The sequence below is a fragment of the Lipotes vexillifer genome, unplaced genomic scaffold (genome assembly GCF_000442215.2).
Source record: "Lipotes vexillifer unplaced genomic scaffold, Lipotes_vexillifer_v1.1 scaffold229, whole genome shotgun sequence".
Classification (NCBI taxonomy): Eukaryota; Metazoa; Chordata; class Mammalia; order Artiodactyla; family Lipotidae; genus Lipotes; species Lipotes vexillifer.
This window is the reverse complement of record NW_006771155.1, coordinates 766,074-780,016: the sequence shown is the minus strand read 5'-3', so window position 1 is coordinate 780,016 and position 13,943 is coordinate 766,074. Positions and strand designations below refer to the sequence as shown.

Below are 13,943 nucleotides of genomic sequence, written 5' to 3'. Positions count from 1 at the left end.
TTTTTTTTTTTTTTTTACTTCTCTTGCGTTTTCTTTATTGTCTTTTTTCTGGAACTCTTGTTATTTGGAAGTTAAACCTCCTGGGTAATTCTCTAGTTTTTATGCCTTTCTTCTCTGATTTTCCATTGGTTTGTCTTCTCTGTTTTACTCTTTAGCAGATTTCCTTAACTTTGTCTTCTAAGCCCCTCTTTTGAACTCTCATTTCTACTGTTATATTTTTAGTTTCCGAAAACTCTTTCTTAGTCTGAGTCTTTATATAGAAGTTTGTTCTAGTTTCGTAGATATAATCATCTCTTAGCTTTCAACTTTAGGTGTTAGTCATAGTTGATTTTTTTCTGTTTGTTCTGGTCTCTCATGTTAGAAGTTTCCCTAAGATGCCCAAGGAACACTGCTGTGCTTAAATTTAAGAACAGGGCATCAAAGAATCAACTGGAAATTCTGTGCTGATAGGTACAGCTTGTCCCCTTTGGGTCTCCCTGTAGGACAGCCTCACTGGACAATCTTCATAGGAAACCACCAAAGTCCTGATCTTTGGGTCTTTTCTGTTTGGTGGTCAGATTCCCCAGAGAAGAATCTTCCATTCTTGACACCTGGAGGATATAAACTTGGCTACCAAAATTCTAGGATGAGGAAGAGCGCTAGGGGCTCAACATTTAGCATCCTTTCTTCTCTCTGGTCCTGCTCTGTGTAGCACCCCCTGGTCAGATGCCCTCTGTTTTGTTGCCTAGAGAGACTAAACTTATGGTTCTCACACCACACGGGAAAAGGATGGCCACCTTGTGGCTTGATGTAGTGGAGGGGAGGTGCAGGGATCTAACTATGAAACAGAATTCTAACCAAATCTCTTGTTTTCAGTCCCCCCTTCACCTTCCTCTTCAGAGGTTTTGTGAGTCCTCTCTTTTGCTCCACACTTTCCCTACTGCTGGCTTGTTTTATTCAGCTAAGTCTCCAGTCTAAGTCACCTACTCTTTCCAGCTCCCAGATTTTGTTGCTCTCATTTTGAGCCTGTCTAAAATGACCCCCACAACTCATGACTATCTGTCACAGCACCCCCTGTGTCCTCTTCAGAACAGCCATCTTCGCCTGTAATCATTTTATTTCTTTTCTTATTTATGACCCATATCTGCTACTAGACCCTCAGCACTGAGGAAGACCTTGTTTGTCTTGTTCTTATTTATTCCTCATGGCTATCACAGCACCATACTGTGGAGGGATTATAGCACAGGGCCTAAGAATATAGGCTCTCAGGAGTTCTGGGTTCAAATCCCAGCTTCACCACTTTTCGTAAATATATAGCCATGGAGAAACAATCTACCTATGGGTCACTTTTTTTCATCAGCAAAAGTGGGAGGATATCCTCTCCGCTGAAGTTTTTGGAAGGATGGGGCCTCCCTGGTGGTGCAGTGGTTAAGAATCCGCCTGCCAATGTAGGAGACATGGGTTCAATCCCTGCCCCGGGAAGATCCCACATGCCATGGAGCAACTGAGCCTGTGCACCACAACTACTGAGCCTGTGCTCTAGAGCCCGTGAGCCACAACTACTGAGCCTGTGTGCCACAACTATTGAAGCCCACGTGCCTAGAACCCATGCTCCACAGGAGAAGCCACGACAATGAGAAGCCCATGCACCACAACAAAGAGTAGCCCCTGCTCGCTGCAACTAGAGAAAGCCCGCGCACTGCAACAAAGACCCAAGGCAGCCGAAAATAAAAACAAATAAATAAATAAAATTTTTAAAAAATTAAATAAGTAAAGTTTTTGGAATGATTTAATGAGATAGTCTGGGTAGTGAAATAATGCTGAGTGCATGCCTGGCACTTGATAAGCAACCAATAAATGCTAAGTTAGGTAGGTGCAGGATTTTTAAAAAATGAATGATTAAGTGCCCCAGCATTTTTTGCGTTGAAAATATGGTCACTGTGTATGTATGTGTGTGTGTGTGTGTGTGTATACACACACACACATATATACATATGTGTGTGTGTGTGTGTGTGTGTATATATACATATATATATATGTATATATATATATATATATATATATAAAATACTTGGATGAGTTTGGGGCATACACTTCTGTCCCCCTTTATTCAATGAATAACCTCAGAGTCCTCTGTTGCTTTTTCCCCAACAGGATTTCCATCACAAGGGTCACCGCTGACATCTCGCTGGCCAAACGCTCTGTCTTGAACAATCCCAGTAAACACGCCATAATAGAAAGATCCAACACAAGGTCAAGTTTAGGTAAGTGTGTGCATCGCCAATGAGCTGAAGCCATTTAAACCCTTCTCTCCTGAGGCTGCTGGTGAGCAGATCTAACTAGATGACAATTCCATGTGTCATAGCGCAGAGACAATACAGACACGTGTCACCAGTAGCCACTGCTGCCGTCTTAGTGATTTCATGGTATGGAAGGATTTCTTTTGAAAGTTTTGAGTTAAAAATTCCACAGGCTGTCAGCATGAATGTTTTGGCTCTGGTCTGTTTTCACGAACATGAGCTCTGGTGTCTGCAGACTCTAAAAACTCCTGGCTTTGCATCATTGTTACCACAAGCAATGTCATCAGCCTCTTTAAGGCCCAGTTTCTGGTACCGAACCAAACTTGGGTCCCCTCGCCTGCATGCGGTGAAGCCAGTCTACTGACGCCAAGGTTGGGGTAAAGGAAAGTACCGCATGTATTGCAGGGTGCCAAACAAGGAGAATGGGCAGCTCATGCTTAAAAGATCCAAACTCCCCAGTGGCTTCCAGGGAGGGGGCTTTAAAGGCAGTGTGAGGGAGGGGGCCCTAGGGTGTGTGATCAGCTCATGCACAATTCTTGGATTGGTTGGCATCAAGTTTCAAGCACCATCAACCTTCTGGTTTCAGCGTTCTCGTTCTTGCTGTCAGCAGTTTTCATCTGGAGGGGGTCTGCTTCCTTAAAAACAACTTAGGAATGTGTGTCAGGCCTTTATCTCTGTCTTTCAGGGAAATGGGAGTTTGGTGATTCTGTACTGTGGCAGAATTATAGTCTAAATTGTTACCAGTTCTCCAGCCCAACAGCTATTCTTTGTTTCTACATCTTCACATTCCTAATCATTAACTCTTGAGCCAGCCTTTAGAGACTCAAGGGAGGCCTGGGAGACTAAAGCAAAAGCCTTTGACTTCAAAGGACAGGGATATGGGGCTTGTATACGGCTTCATTTCTTCATCTAAACAGCAAAAGAGAGAGAGTAGTAACTAACTATAGGATTATTAGAAGGATTAAACATAGTATGACTTCCATAAATAATGGCTATGATCCCAAATCCCTTAATACTTGAATTATATCAAGAATTATAATTGTATCATATTGATAGCAATATTTTTGTTTCATTTGTAAAAACAATTTGGAGATTTTAGTTAACATGTCTACAGGGTTGTGTTTGAACGCTGTGTATTATCATGTACTAATTTGATCAAGTGCAAGAGCTTTGGCAACTATTTCGTCCGTTTGGCACCTGCTTGAAGTTTTAGGTTAATTGCTGTTACACATGTAACTTACTGAGCATTAGGTTTCTATTCTTATAAATTTTTTCATGGTTGTGTGAGATCTTTGATCTTTGAGAGACTGGCTCTTAACGTCAAGCTTTTTAGTTAACTCTGAAGTATATTGTATAAAAAATAGAGAAACTATTGAAAACAATAACCCTTATCTGTGATGAGTATAATACCTTATAGAACCCAGTTTTGTTCCCCCAGCAGCCCCTCATTAACTAAACTTCAGTCATCAAGTTTTAGAAACATATTTGGGGGATGGGATCCTACACTTGGTTTATGATGATCTCCTGTCCTTATCGTCTGTGACCCTTAAAACTCTTTGTATACATTTTTGATGCTCACAGTAATAGTTACAAAATGCTCGTTCCATTGTTTCAACTGATGAACAAAGTCAGGTAATTTGTTTAGACTCATCGTTTGAATTGATGGCGTCACAGTTTCGTGTTGGTTGCCAAGGCTTTTGTGAAACTACCAACTATATATTACTGTTCAAGACTCTTGCACTCCATAGTAGTGAGCATGCACTAGACAGTGACTATCAAAGTCAGGGAACAAAATAGATGAAGGAGCTTGTAGCAATAAGGCCAATAAGTTGTCAGCTCATTGAAGTGGAGGGTGATTGAGAAAGCTGTTCGTGCGTTGAACTGCTTGCTGAAGACCTAAGGCTGCAGGAAGGCGAATCCACCAAGAACAGCTTCTCCAAGGAGCGAAGCCTGAGCTGAGACCTAAAACGTGATAGGGTTTAGCCAAGGAAAAAGGGTGAAAGAGTGAAGGGTATGATAGGGATTTCAAGAGCCACAGAGGCTTCTGGAGAACATACGTGCTTTACTTTGACGGAGTGTATGGTTTAAAAAAGAGACAGGTGGGAGATGACACCAGAGAGATAAGGGGCGGAGACGGGGGCGGATATTAAGGAATTTGGGGCTTATCCTTAAGGCTCGACGGAACCATGACTAGATTTTAGGCATGTATTCATCCATTGACGAACACTTGAGAACCACCCATGTGCTGGGCATCACTGCAAGTGCCGGGGACACAGATGTGAAGGACAGCACATCCTCACGCTCATACAGCTCTCGTTCCACAGAGGAGGTGTGGACAGAAGCTAACAGGAGTAGCTGTAGACAGATAACAGAGACAGTCAGTGGTTGATGAGTCCTGATGGAAGAAGCAGGTAGTCAGCCGAGGAGGGGAGTGTGATTTTATATGTGGGGAGCCAGGCGAGGCCTCCCTGAGAAGGTGCCATTTTAGCAGAATCTTCCGTGTTGTGAATTCTTTACGCTTGCAGCTACCTGAGAAAAGAGAGAGAAGTTCTGGGCAGAGGGCGCGATAGGTGCAAAGGCCCCGAGGTAGGATGCCAGTCTGGAAAGGTCAAATACTGTATGGTTCCATGTATATGATGTCCTAGAAAAGCCAAAACTCTAGTGACAAACAGCTGTGGTTACCTGGGGGGAGGGTGTGAGCACAAAGGGATAGCAGTTTGGGGAGCGATGGAATTGGAGGTTACACAAATGTGTACTCGTGCGAAAATCCATATAGCTGGATACCCCTCAAAAAGTCAATTTCACTGCACATTAATTTTTTTTTTTTTTTTTTTTGGGTCGTGCCGTGCGGCTTGTGGGATCTTAGTTCCCCCACCAGGGACTGAACCCGGGCCCTTGGCACTGAGAATGCAGGCACCTAACCACTGGACCGCCAGGGAGTTCCCCACTGCACATTAATTTTACAATTCACATAAAGACATACTTAGGGCTTCCCTGGTGGCGCAGTGGTTGAGAATCTGCCTGCCAATGCAGACGACACAGGTTCGAGCCCTGGTCTGGGAAGATCCCACATGCCGCGGAGCAACTGGGCCCGTGAGCCACGATTACTGAGCCTGCGCGTCTGGAGCCTGTGCTCCGCAACAACAGAGGCCGCGATAGTGAGAGGCCCGCGCACCGCGATGAAGAGTGACCCCCACTTGCCACAACTAGAGAAAGCCCATGCACAGAAACGAAGACCCAACACAGCCATAAATAAATAAATAAATACATACATTGTGTAAAAAAAAAAAAAAAAAAAAAAAGACATACTTAAAGCTGCTTCTATAGAATTGTGAGAAACGAGCATTGTAAGAAGGGCAGTTAGAGGAGATTCACTTTTCCCTGTGCCCTGCCGGCTCCTCAGTGTTTCGGTGCTACCCTCTGGGGTTTTTCCTAAATTATGGATTTTTTTCAATAATTAATTTAATTCCATTTAAAAATTTAAATGCCATAAAATACCCTGCCCTGACCCACAGAGTCCCTTCAGTGGCCTCGACCTCTCTCTCTGTCCCCACCACCCGGCTGAACACAGCCCCCCAAAAATCTAAGTTTGCCACACTTAGTGTGTCCCCATTTCAGTCACTATTATTCACTCTCCAGCTGGCTCCAAATTTGTTTAAAAAGAAGTTACCAGTAACCTCCCTGTCACTAGTCCAGTGGACATACTGCAGTCTGGTTTATGTGACGTTGCAGTGGCATTTGGAGGACATTTGTCCACCTCTCCTTGAAGCACCCCTTCCCTTGGATTCCTCAACAGCACCGATTCTGGCCCTCCTGCCTTTCCTTTTTTTGCAGGCTTACGCTCTGTGGCTTTTGAGTGTGAGTTCTTTTTTTTTTTTTAATTTTATTGACGTGGAGTTGATTTACAATGTTGTGTTAATTTTGCTGTTCAGAAAGTGACTCAGTTATACATGTATATACTTTTTTTCATACTGTTTTCCATTATGGTTTTTCACAGGATATTGAATATAGTTCCCTGTGCTACACAGTAGGACCTTGTTGTTTATCCATCCCATATATACCAGTTAGTTTGCAGCTGCTCATCCCACACTCCCGTTCCTTCCCTCCCTCACCCCCCTCCCCCTCAGTAACCACAGTCTGTTCTCTATGGCTGTGAGTCTGTTTCTGTTTCGTAGATAAGTTCATTTGCGTCATACGTTAGATTCCCATAGAAGTGATATCATATGGTCTCTGTCTTTCTCTTTTGGACTTGCTTCACTCACTGTGATAATCCCTAGGTCCATCCATGTTGCTGCAGATGGCGTTACTGCATTCTTTTTAATGGCTGAGTCATATATATATATATACATACAGACCACATCTTCTTTAGACTGTGAGGGGTTCTTAACTGTCCCTCTCGGGTCCTCTCTCTGGTCCCTCTCTCTCAGCAAAACTATTCACACCGATCGCTCCAGTCACTCCCTATATGCAGAGAGCTCACAGTTTGTACCCCAAGCTGGACAGGGCCTTTCCACTCCAGATTTATACATCCTACTTGACGGTGTTGCCTTGTATATTCCTCAAACTTAGCACATGCTAAAGAGAATTTATCATCTTTCCTGTATTCTGATAATTTCCCGGGGTTTCTTATCTGAGTCCTAACAGTCAGGATGCTCATCTCCGTTTGGAGAACCAGGAGACTCTGTGGCCCTCTTGATAACGTGAGCACCCGCACTTCCTTCCCCAGCACGTCTCCAGGTCTTGTCAGTTTCGCCTCCTGAATTTCTGTCCCATCTGTCTCATCACATGCAGTGTTTACACCACTGCTCCAGTCCAAGGGCCCCGAGGCACCGTGAGTGCTTCACACCCCTATTTTGACCCGGATCCCTTAGTTCTTCATGCCACAGCCGAAGAAATCTTTTCCAAGAGCAGATCTGTTCCGGACACATCCCTGCTTCAAACTGTAAATGTCTCTGCATTGTTCTTGGGCGACAGCAGAACTCCTCGACCTGGACCTGGACCTGGACCCCGAGTGTCCACAGCTCTTAGCCTCACCTCACACTGCTCTGCCTCGCTCCTTCCACTTCACCCACGCCGTCTGCACTCGCCTTCCACGGCTGCAGTAACAACATCATACAGACCAGGAGGCGGAAACAAACTTACTTCTCACATTTCTAGAGGCTGGAAGTTCAAGATCAAGGGGTCAGCAGGTCTGTTTCTCCTGAGGCCTCTCTCCTTGGCTTGCCGACGGCCGCCCTCTCGCTGTGTCCTCACATGACCTCTCCTGTGTCTGCACCTCCCTGGCGTCTGTCTCTCTCTCTGTCTCGTCTTATGAGGACACCAGTCATACTGATGTAGCCCGCCCTATCCTACTGGCCTCATTTTAGCTTCATCACCTCTTTGAAGGCCCTGTGGCCAAATACAGTCACATGGACACGAGCCCACCTGTAGGACCACATTTAACTTTACCTCTTGAAAGACTCTGTCAGCAAATAGGGTTCCATTCTGAGGTACTGGGGGTTGGGACTTCAACACAGGAAATTTGGTGGGGGGTGGGGGACACACAGTTCAATCCATAACATTGCCTTTCACTCAGTCCTTTGTCTGCCGCGGAGCCCTTGCACCTGCCGTTCCCTCCTCACCTGACTCCCCCTTTGAATCACGGGAGGGGCCGCCATGTTACCCTCACTGCATGAGTGCATCATTGATGCCTGTCTCCCCCACTCGATGATAAGCCCTGTGAGCTCAGAGATTGGATCTCTTTCGGCTCATTATTGCTTCCCCGGTACACGCCACACTGACTGGCACAAAGTAGGTGCTTAGTAAAAATATATGGGATAAGTGGGCAGTCACACCTTGATACTGCCTCTCTCCCCGAACGCCACACCCTGATTTTCTGTCCTCTGTGTTTATGCAAACTTGGAAAATGGCTTTGCATTCAGTGTTTGTTGTACATCACAAATCTGTATTTTCTCCAGGGAAAACAAGTTATTCTCTATCGTGGTATTCTTTTAAGCTGTAGTTGTGCTGACATTAAGGATATATTAAAGTTGCGGGGGGGGAGAGAATTATTGCTGCTATATTGCCCCATAAGAGGATAAACTGTCTGTATTAAAGTATCAACACTCCAATCTTTGCTTTTATTGAAGTCAGTTTTTCTTACCCTTTAAACCAGTTTCTATGTAGCAATGTTTTCCTCAGTCTGCACAATAAGTTCTCTGCAATGTTGCTTTATTTTTAAAGAGCATTAGCACTTCAAAGATCTAAGTCAAATTATTTTCCAGTGTTTGTGAACTGCTGCTGGAAGGTGTATATGCTGGAGGAAAGGTAAACCAGACACTGAGTTTGGGGGCAGAAACAACTGCTAAGAACTTCCTTCAAGCATTACTTATTATCCTGGAAGTTCTTTCAACCCAAGGGCAGGTAGGGGCAAACTGGGGGAGTTTGTTTTTCATTTTAATATTTACTTGTTTTGGCTGCCCCAGGTCTTAGTTGCAGCACGCGGGATCTTAGTTGCAGCATGTGCACTTCTTAGTCGCGGCACGTGAGCTCTGAGTTGTGGCACGTGAGCTCTGAGTTACGGCACACGGGATCTAGTTCCCCGACCAGGGATGGAACCCAGGCCCCCTGCGTTGGGAGCACAGAGTCTTACTGGACCACCAGGGAAGTCCCAGGGAGTTTACTTCAAAAGCATCGTTTTCTTGTATACATTAAGTAAAAAATTAAATTTGAGAAAATTGACCTCAAATTTAATAGATGAGATCAATTATAGCAATTATTTCTTTTATGAAAGGATGAAAGATCCTGTATATTGAAAATATAATTTGATAGGTAAAAATTTGCTTTACACATGAGATTTTAGAAAACTTTCATTGCATAAACAGAAGTATAGTATGTTGCATTTGGAGTTGATTATGCCAATGTACCACTGTGTGACATGAAGAAAAAAAAAACCTGAAAAATTTGTAGCTTTAAGTATATACTCAGGTTTTTGGAGTGGTACAGGACTTCCTTGCCTGTATGGATGGCTTTATATGGGCTCATAAAACTTCTCACCGTTTTTCTCAGTTGCAATATTGGTCAAGCAGCATAATTTAAAATATCTACATTAGCTATGCACATAAATTACATTATAGTCTTAGAAGCAAAAATATTTAAATTAAAACAGTAAAGGGCCTGGTAATACAGTTATTTGCCAATTCCAAATCCAAACTTTTAAAACTAATAAACTCAGATACTTATTGCTTTATGAAATAATTCACCTCAGAGTTTCTTTAATCTGCCCAACTTTATACTGTCTGCAAATTGTGGCTTGGTTTTACCCCAAGCAATTTTCCAGGGACAAATCAATTTAGGAAACTATGCTACATCTTTGCAGCCGTTTGTACACAGCTGTGCAGTTGTGGGATCTATTTGTGTCGCACGATAGCAAAAACTATGTACCGAAAGTGGGAAAGTATCAGCAAATGAGAATAATGGAAGTGAAGCTAGATTTAGCCATGCACATGGCAACAGCTGTAACTGACAGGTAACAACACAGGGAGCAGGGGAAGGCATTTACTTTGTATATTAGCAACTAGGTGGTCAGATAATAATGTTTACAACTTGGTAAATGTTTTTAGTGCAATTGAGGAGTCAGCAGAGATAATTTGTTAAAAGTCTGTCTCTTTCACCTTGTCCTGATGGAACTGTTCTGTCTCTAAACTGCGGTGATGGATATAGAAACCTACACATGATAAAACTGCATAGAGCTCAACACGGCACGCACGCACGCACGCGCACACACACACACACACACACACACACACACACACACACACGAGTACATAAAACTGGGGAAATCTGAATAAGATGGGTGGATTATATTAATATTAATGTCCTGGTTGTGATATCACACTACAGTTTTGCAAGATGTTCCCATTGAGGAAAACTGGGTAAAGGGCACAGGGTTCTCTGTTATTTCTTACAACTGCTTGTGAACCTACGGTTATCTCAACAGAAGCGTCGATTACAGGAAAGCTCATCACTTACGTTGGTAGCACCAGGGACTGTGGAACGGGGATGACACACCAGAGAGAGCACCCCTTATTTGGTCCTCAGGTGTGGTCTCCACATCAACAGCATCATTATCAATGGGGGCATTAGTGAAGACTGAACATTCTCAGGCCCCATCCAAACCTATAAAATCAGGAACTCTGGATGTGGGACCCTACAATCTCTGGTTTAACAAGGCTGCCTGGTGATTCTACCATATGCCAGAGTCTGAGAACTACCGATCTTGTTCAAGCCCATCACTGTTCAGTGAAGGATCTGAGAGCCATAGGAAGTGAAGGGACCTGTGTGGTGTGGGTGAGGCACCTACTAACGAATAAAGCTAAGGCTAGACCCTGGGTGTCCTGACCACCAGTCCAGGATTTTGTCCACTGAGCAGTGTCGTGATGCTAATTACATCTCTGCTTTCTCTGAGGAAGAGAAAAAAATAATTTATGGAGAATGAAGGGCGGATGATAGACTCTAAAACTAGCCTTGCGAATCGATGCGATGTGGAATTTACGGGACTATTGATCTTTTTTTTTTAAATTTTATTTTATTTATTTATTTATTTTTTAACATCTTTATTGGGGTATAATTGCTTTACAATGGTGTGTTAGTTTCTGCTTTATAACAGAGTGAGTCAGTTATACATATATATATGTTCCCATATCTCTTCCCTCTTTGTCTCCCTCCCTCCCACCCTCCCTATCCCCCCCCTCCAGACAGCCACAAAGAACCGAGCCGGTTTCCCTGTGCCATGCGGCTGCTTCCCACTGGCTATCTACCTTACGTTTGTTAGTATATATATGTCCATGTCTCTCTCTCGCCCTAACACACCTCACCCTTCCCCCTCCCCATATCCTCAAGTCTGTTCTCCAGTAGGTCTCTGTCTTTATTCCTGTTTTACCCCTAGGTTCTTCATAACATTTTTTTTTTCTTAAATTCCATATATATGTGTTAGCATACGGTATTTGTCCTTCTCTTTCTGACTTACTTCACTCTGTATGACAGACTCTAGATCTATCCACCTCATTACAAATAGCTCAATTTCGTTTCTTTTTATGGCTGAGTAATATTCCATTGTATATATGTGCCACATCTTCTTTATCCATTCATCCGACGACGGGCACTTAGGTTGTTTCCATCTCCGGGCTATTGTAAATAGAGCTGCAATGAACATTTTGGTACATGACTCTTTCTGAATTCTGGTTTCCTCAGGGTATATACCTAGTAGTGGGATTGCTGGGTCATATGGTAGTTCTATTTGTAGTTTTTTAAGGAACCTCCATACTGTTCTCCATAGTGGCTGAACCAATTCACATTCCCACCAGCAGTGCAAGAGTGTTCCCTTTTCTCCACACCCTCTCCAGCATTTATTGTTTCTAGATTTTTTGATGATGGCCATTCTGACTGGTGTGAGATGATATCTCATTGTAGTTTTGATTTGCATTTCTCTAATGATTAATGATGTTGAGCATTCTTTCATGTGTTTGTTGGCAGTCTGTATATCTTCTTTGGAGAAATGTCTATTTAGGTCTTCTGCCCATTTTTGGATTGGGTTGTTTATTTTTTTGTTATTGAGCTGCATGAGCTGCCTGTAAATTTTAGAGATTAATCCTTTGTCAGTTGATTCATTTGCAAATATTTTCTCCCATTCTGAGGGCTGTCTTTTGGTCTTGTTTATGGTTTCCTTTGCTGTGCAAAAGCTTTGAAGTTTCATTAGGTCCCATTTGTTTATTTTTGTTTTTATCTCCATTACTCTAGGAGATGGGTCAAGAAGGATCTTGCTGTGATTTATGTCATAGAGTGTTCTGCCTATGTTTTCCTCTAAGAGTTTGATAGTTTCTGGCCTTACATTTAGGTCTTTAATCCATTTTGAGCTTATTTTTGTGTATGGTGTTAGGGAGTGATCTAATCTCATACTTCTACATGTACCCGTCCAGTTTTCCCAATACCACTTATTGAAGAGGCTGTCCTTTCTCCACTGTATATTCCTGCCACCTTTATCAAAGATAAGGTGACCATATGTGCATGGGTTTATCTCTGGGCTTTCTATCCTATTCCATTGATCTACCTTTCTGTTTTTGTGCCAGTACCATACTGTCTTGATTACTGTAGCTTTGTAGTATAGTCTGAAGTCAGGCAGCCTGATTCCTCCAGCTCCATTTTTTGTTCTCAAGATTGCTTTGGCTATTCGGGGTCTTTTGTGTTTCCATACAAATTGTGAAATTTTTTGTTCTAGTTCTGTGAAAAATGCCAGTGGTAGTTTGATAGGGATTGCATTGAATCTATAGATTGCTTTGGGAAGTAGAGTCATTTTCACAATGTTGATTCTTCCAATCCAAGAACATGGTATATCTCTCCATCTGTTTGTATCATCTTTAATTTCTTTCATCAGTGTCTTATAATTTTCTGCATACAGGTCTTTTGTCTCCTTAGGTAGGTTTATTCCTAGATATTTTATTCTTTTTGTTGCAATGGTAAATGGGAGTGTTTTCTTGATTTCACTTTCAGATTTTTCATCATTAGTATATAGGAATGCCAGAGATTTCTGTGCATTAATTTTGTATCCTGCTACTTTACCAAATTCATTGATTAGCTCTAGTAGTTTTCTGGTAGCATCTTTAGGATTCTCTATGTATAGTATCATGTCATCTGCAAACAGTGACAGCTTTACTTCTTCTTTTCCGATTTGGATTCCTTTTATTTCCTTTTCTTCTCTGATTGCTGTGGCTAAAACTTCCAAAACTATGTTGAATAAGAGTGGTGAGAGTGGGCAACCTTGTCTTGTTCCTGACCTTAGTGGAAATGCTTTCAGTTTTTCGCCATTGAGGATGATGTTGGCTGTGGGCTTGTCATATACGGCCTTTATTATATTGAGGAAAGTTCCCTCTACACCTACTTTCTGCAGGGTTTTTATCATAAATGGGTGTTGAATTTTGTCAAAAGCTTTCTCTGCATCTATTGAGATGATCATATGGTTTTTCTCCTTCAATTTGTTAATATGGTTAATCACATTGATAGATTTGCGTATATTGAAGAATCCTTGCATTCCTGGAATAAACCCCACTTGATCATGGTGTATGATCCTTTTAATGTGCTGTTGGATTCTGTTTGCTAGTATTTTGTTGAGGATTTTTGCATCTATGTTCATCAGTGATATTGGCCTGTAGTTTTCTTTCTTTGTGACATCCTTGTCTGGTTTTGGTATCAAGGTGATGGTGGCCTCGTAGAATGAGTTTGGGAGTGTTCCTCCCTCTGCTATATTTTGGAAGAGTTTGAGAAGGATAGGTGTTAGCTCTTCTCTAAATGTTTGATAGAATTCGCCTGTGAAGCCATCTGGTCCTGGGCTTTTGTTTGTTGGAAGATTTTTAATCACAGTTTCAATTTCAGTGCTTGTGATTGGTCTGTTCATATTTTCTATTTCTTCCTGATTCAGTCTTGGCAGTTTGTGCATTTCTAAGAATTTGTCCATTTCTTCCAGATTGTCCATTTTATTGGCATAGAGTTGCTTGTAGTAATCCCTCATGATTTTTTTTATTTCTGCAGTGTCAGTTGTTACTTCTCCTTTTTCATTTCTAATTCTATTGATTTGAGTCTTCTCCCTTTTTTTCTTGATGAGTCTGGCTAATGGTTTATCAATTTTGTTTA

At 42.4% G+C, this 13,943-nt stretch overlaps 1 protein-coding gene across 10 annotated transcripts in view; it reads left to right on the top strand.

Annotated features, from left to right (window-relative positions):
• Positions 1-13,943, top strand: part of CACNB2 (calcium voltage-gated channel auxiliary subunit beta 2) — a 422,908-nt gene that overhangs the window by 392,601 nt on the left and 16,364 nt on the right. For all 10 annotated transcript variants that reach the window (XM_007446560.1, XM_007446562.1, XM_007446563.1 and 7 more), the window contains one exon: positions 2,134-2,243. In XM_007446560.1, the coding sequence (XP_007446622.1) occupies positions 2,134-2,243 (110 nt within the window). The remainder of the gene's footprint in view (positions 1-2,133; positions 2,244-13,943) is intronic.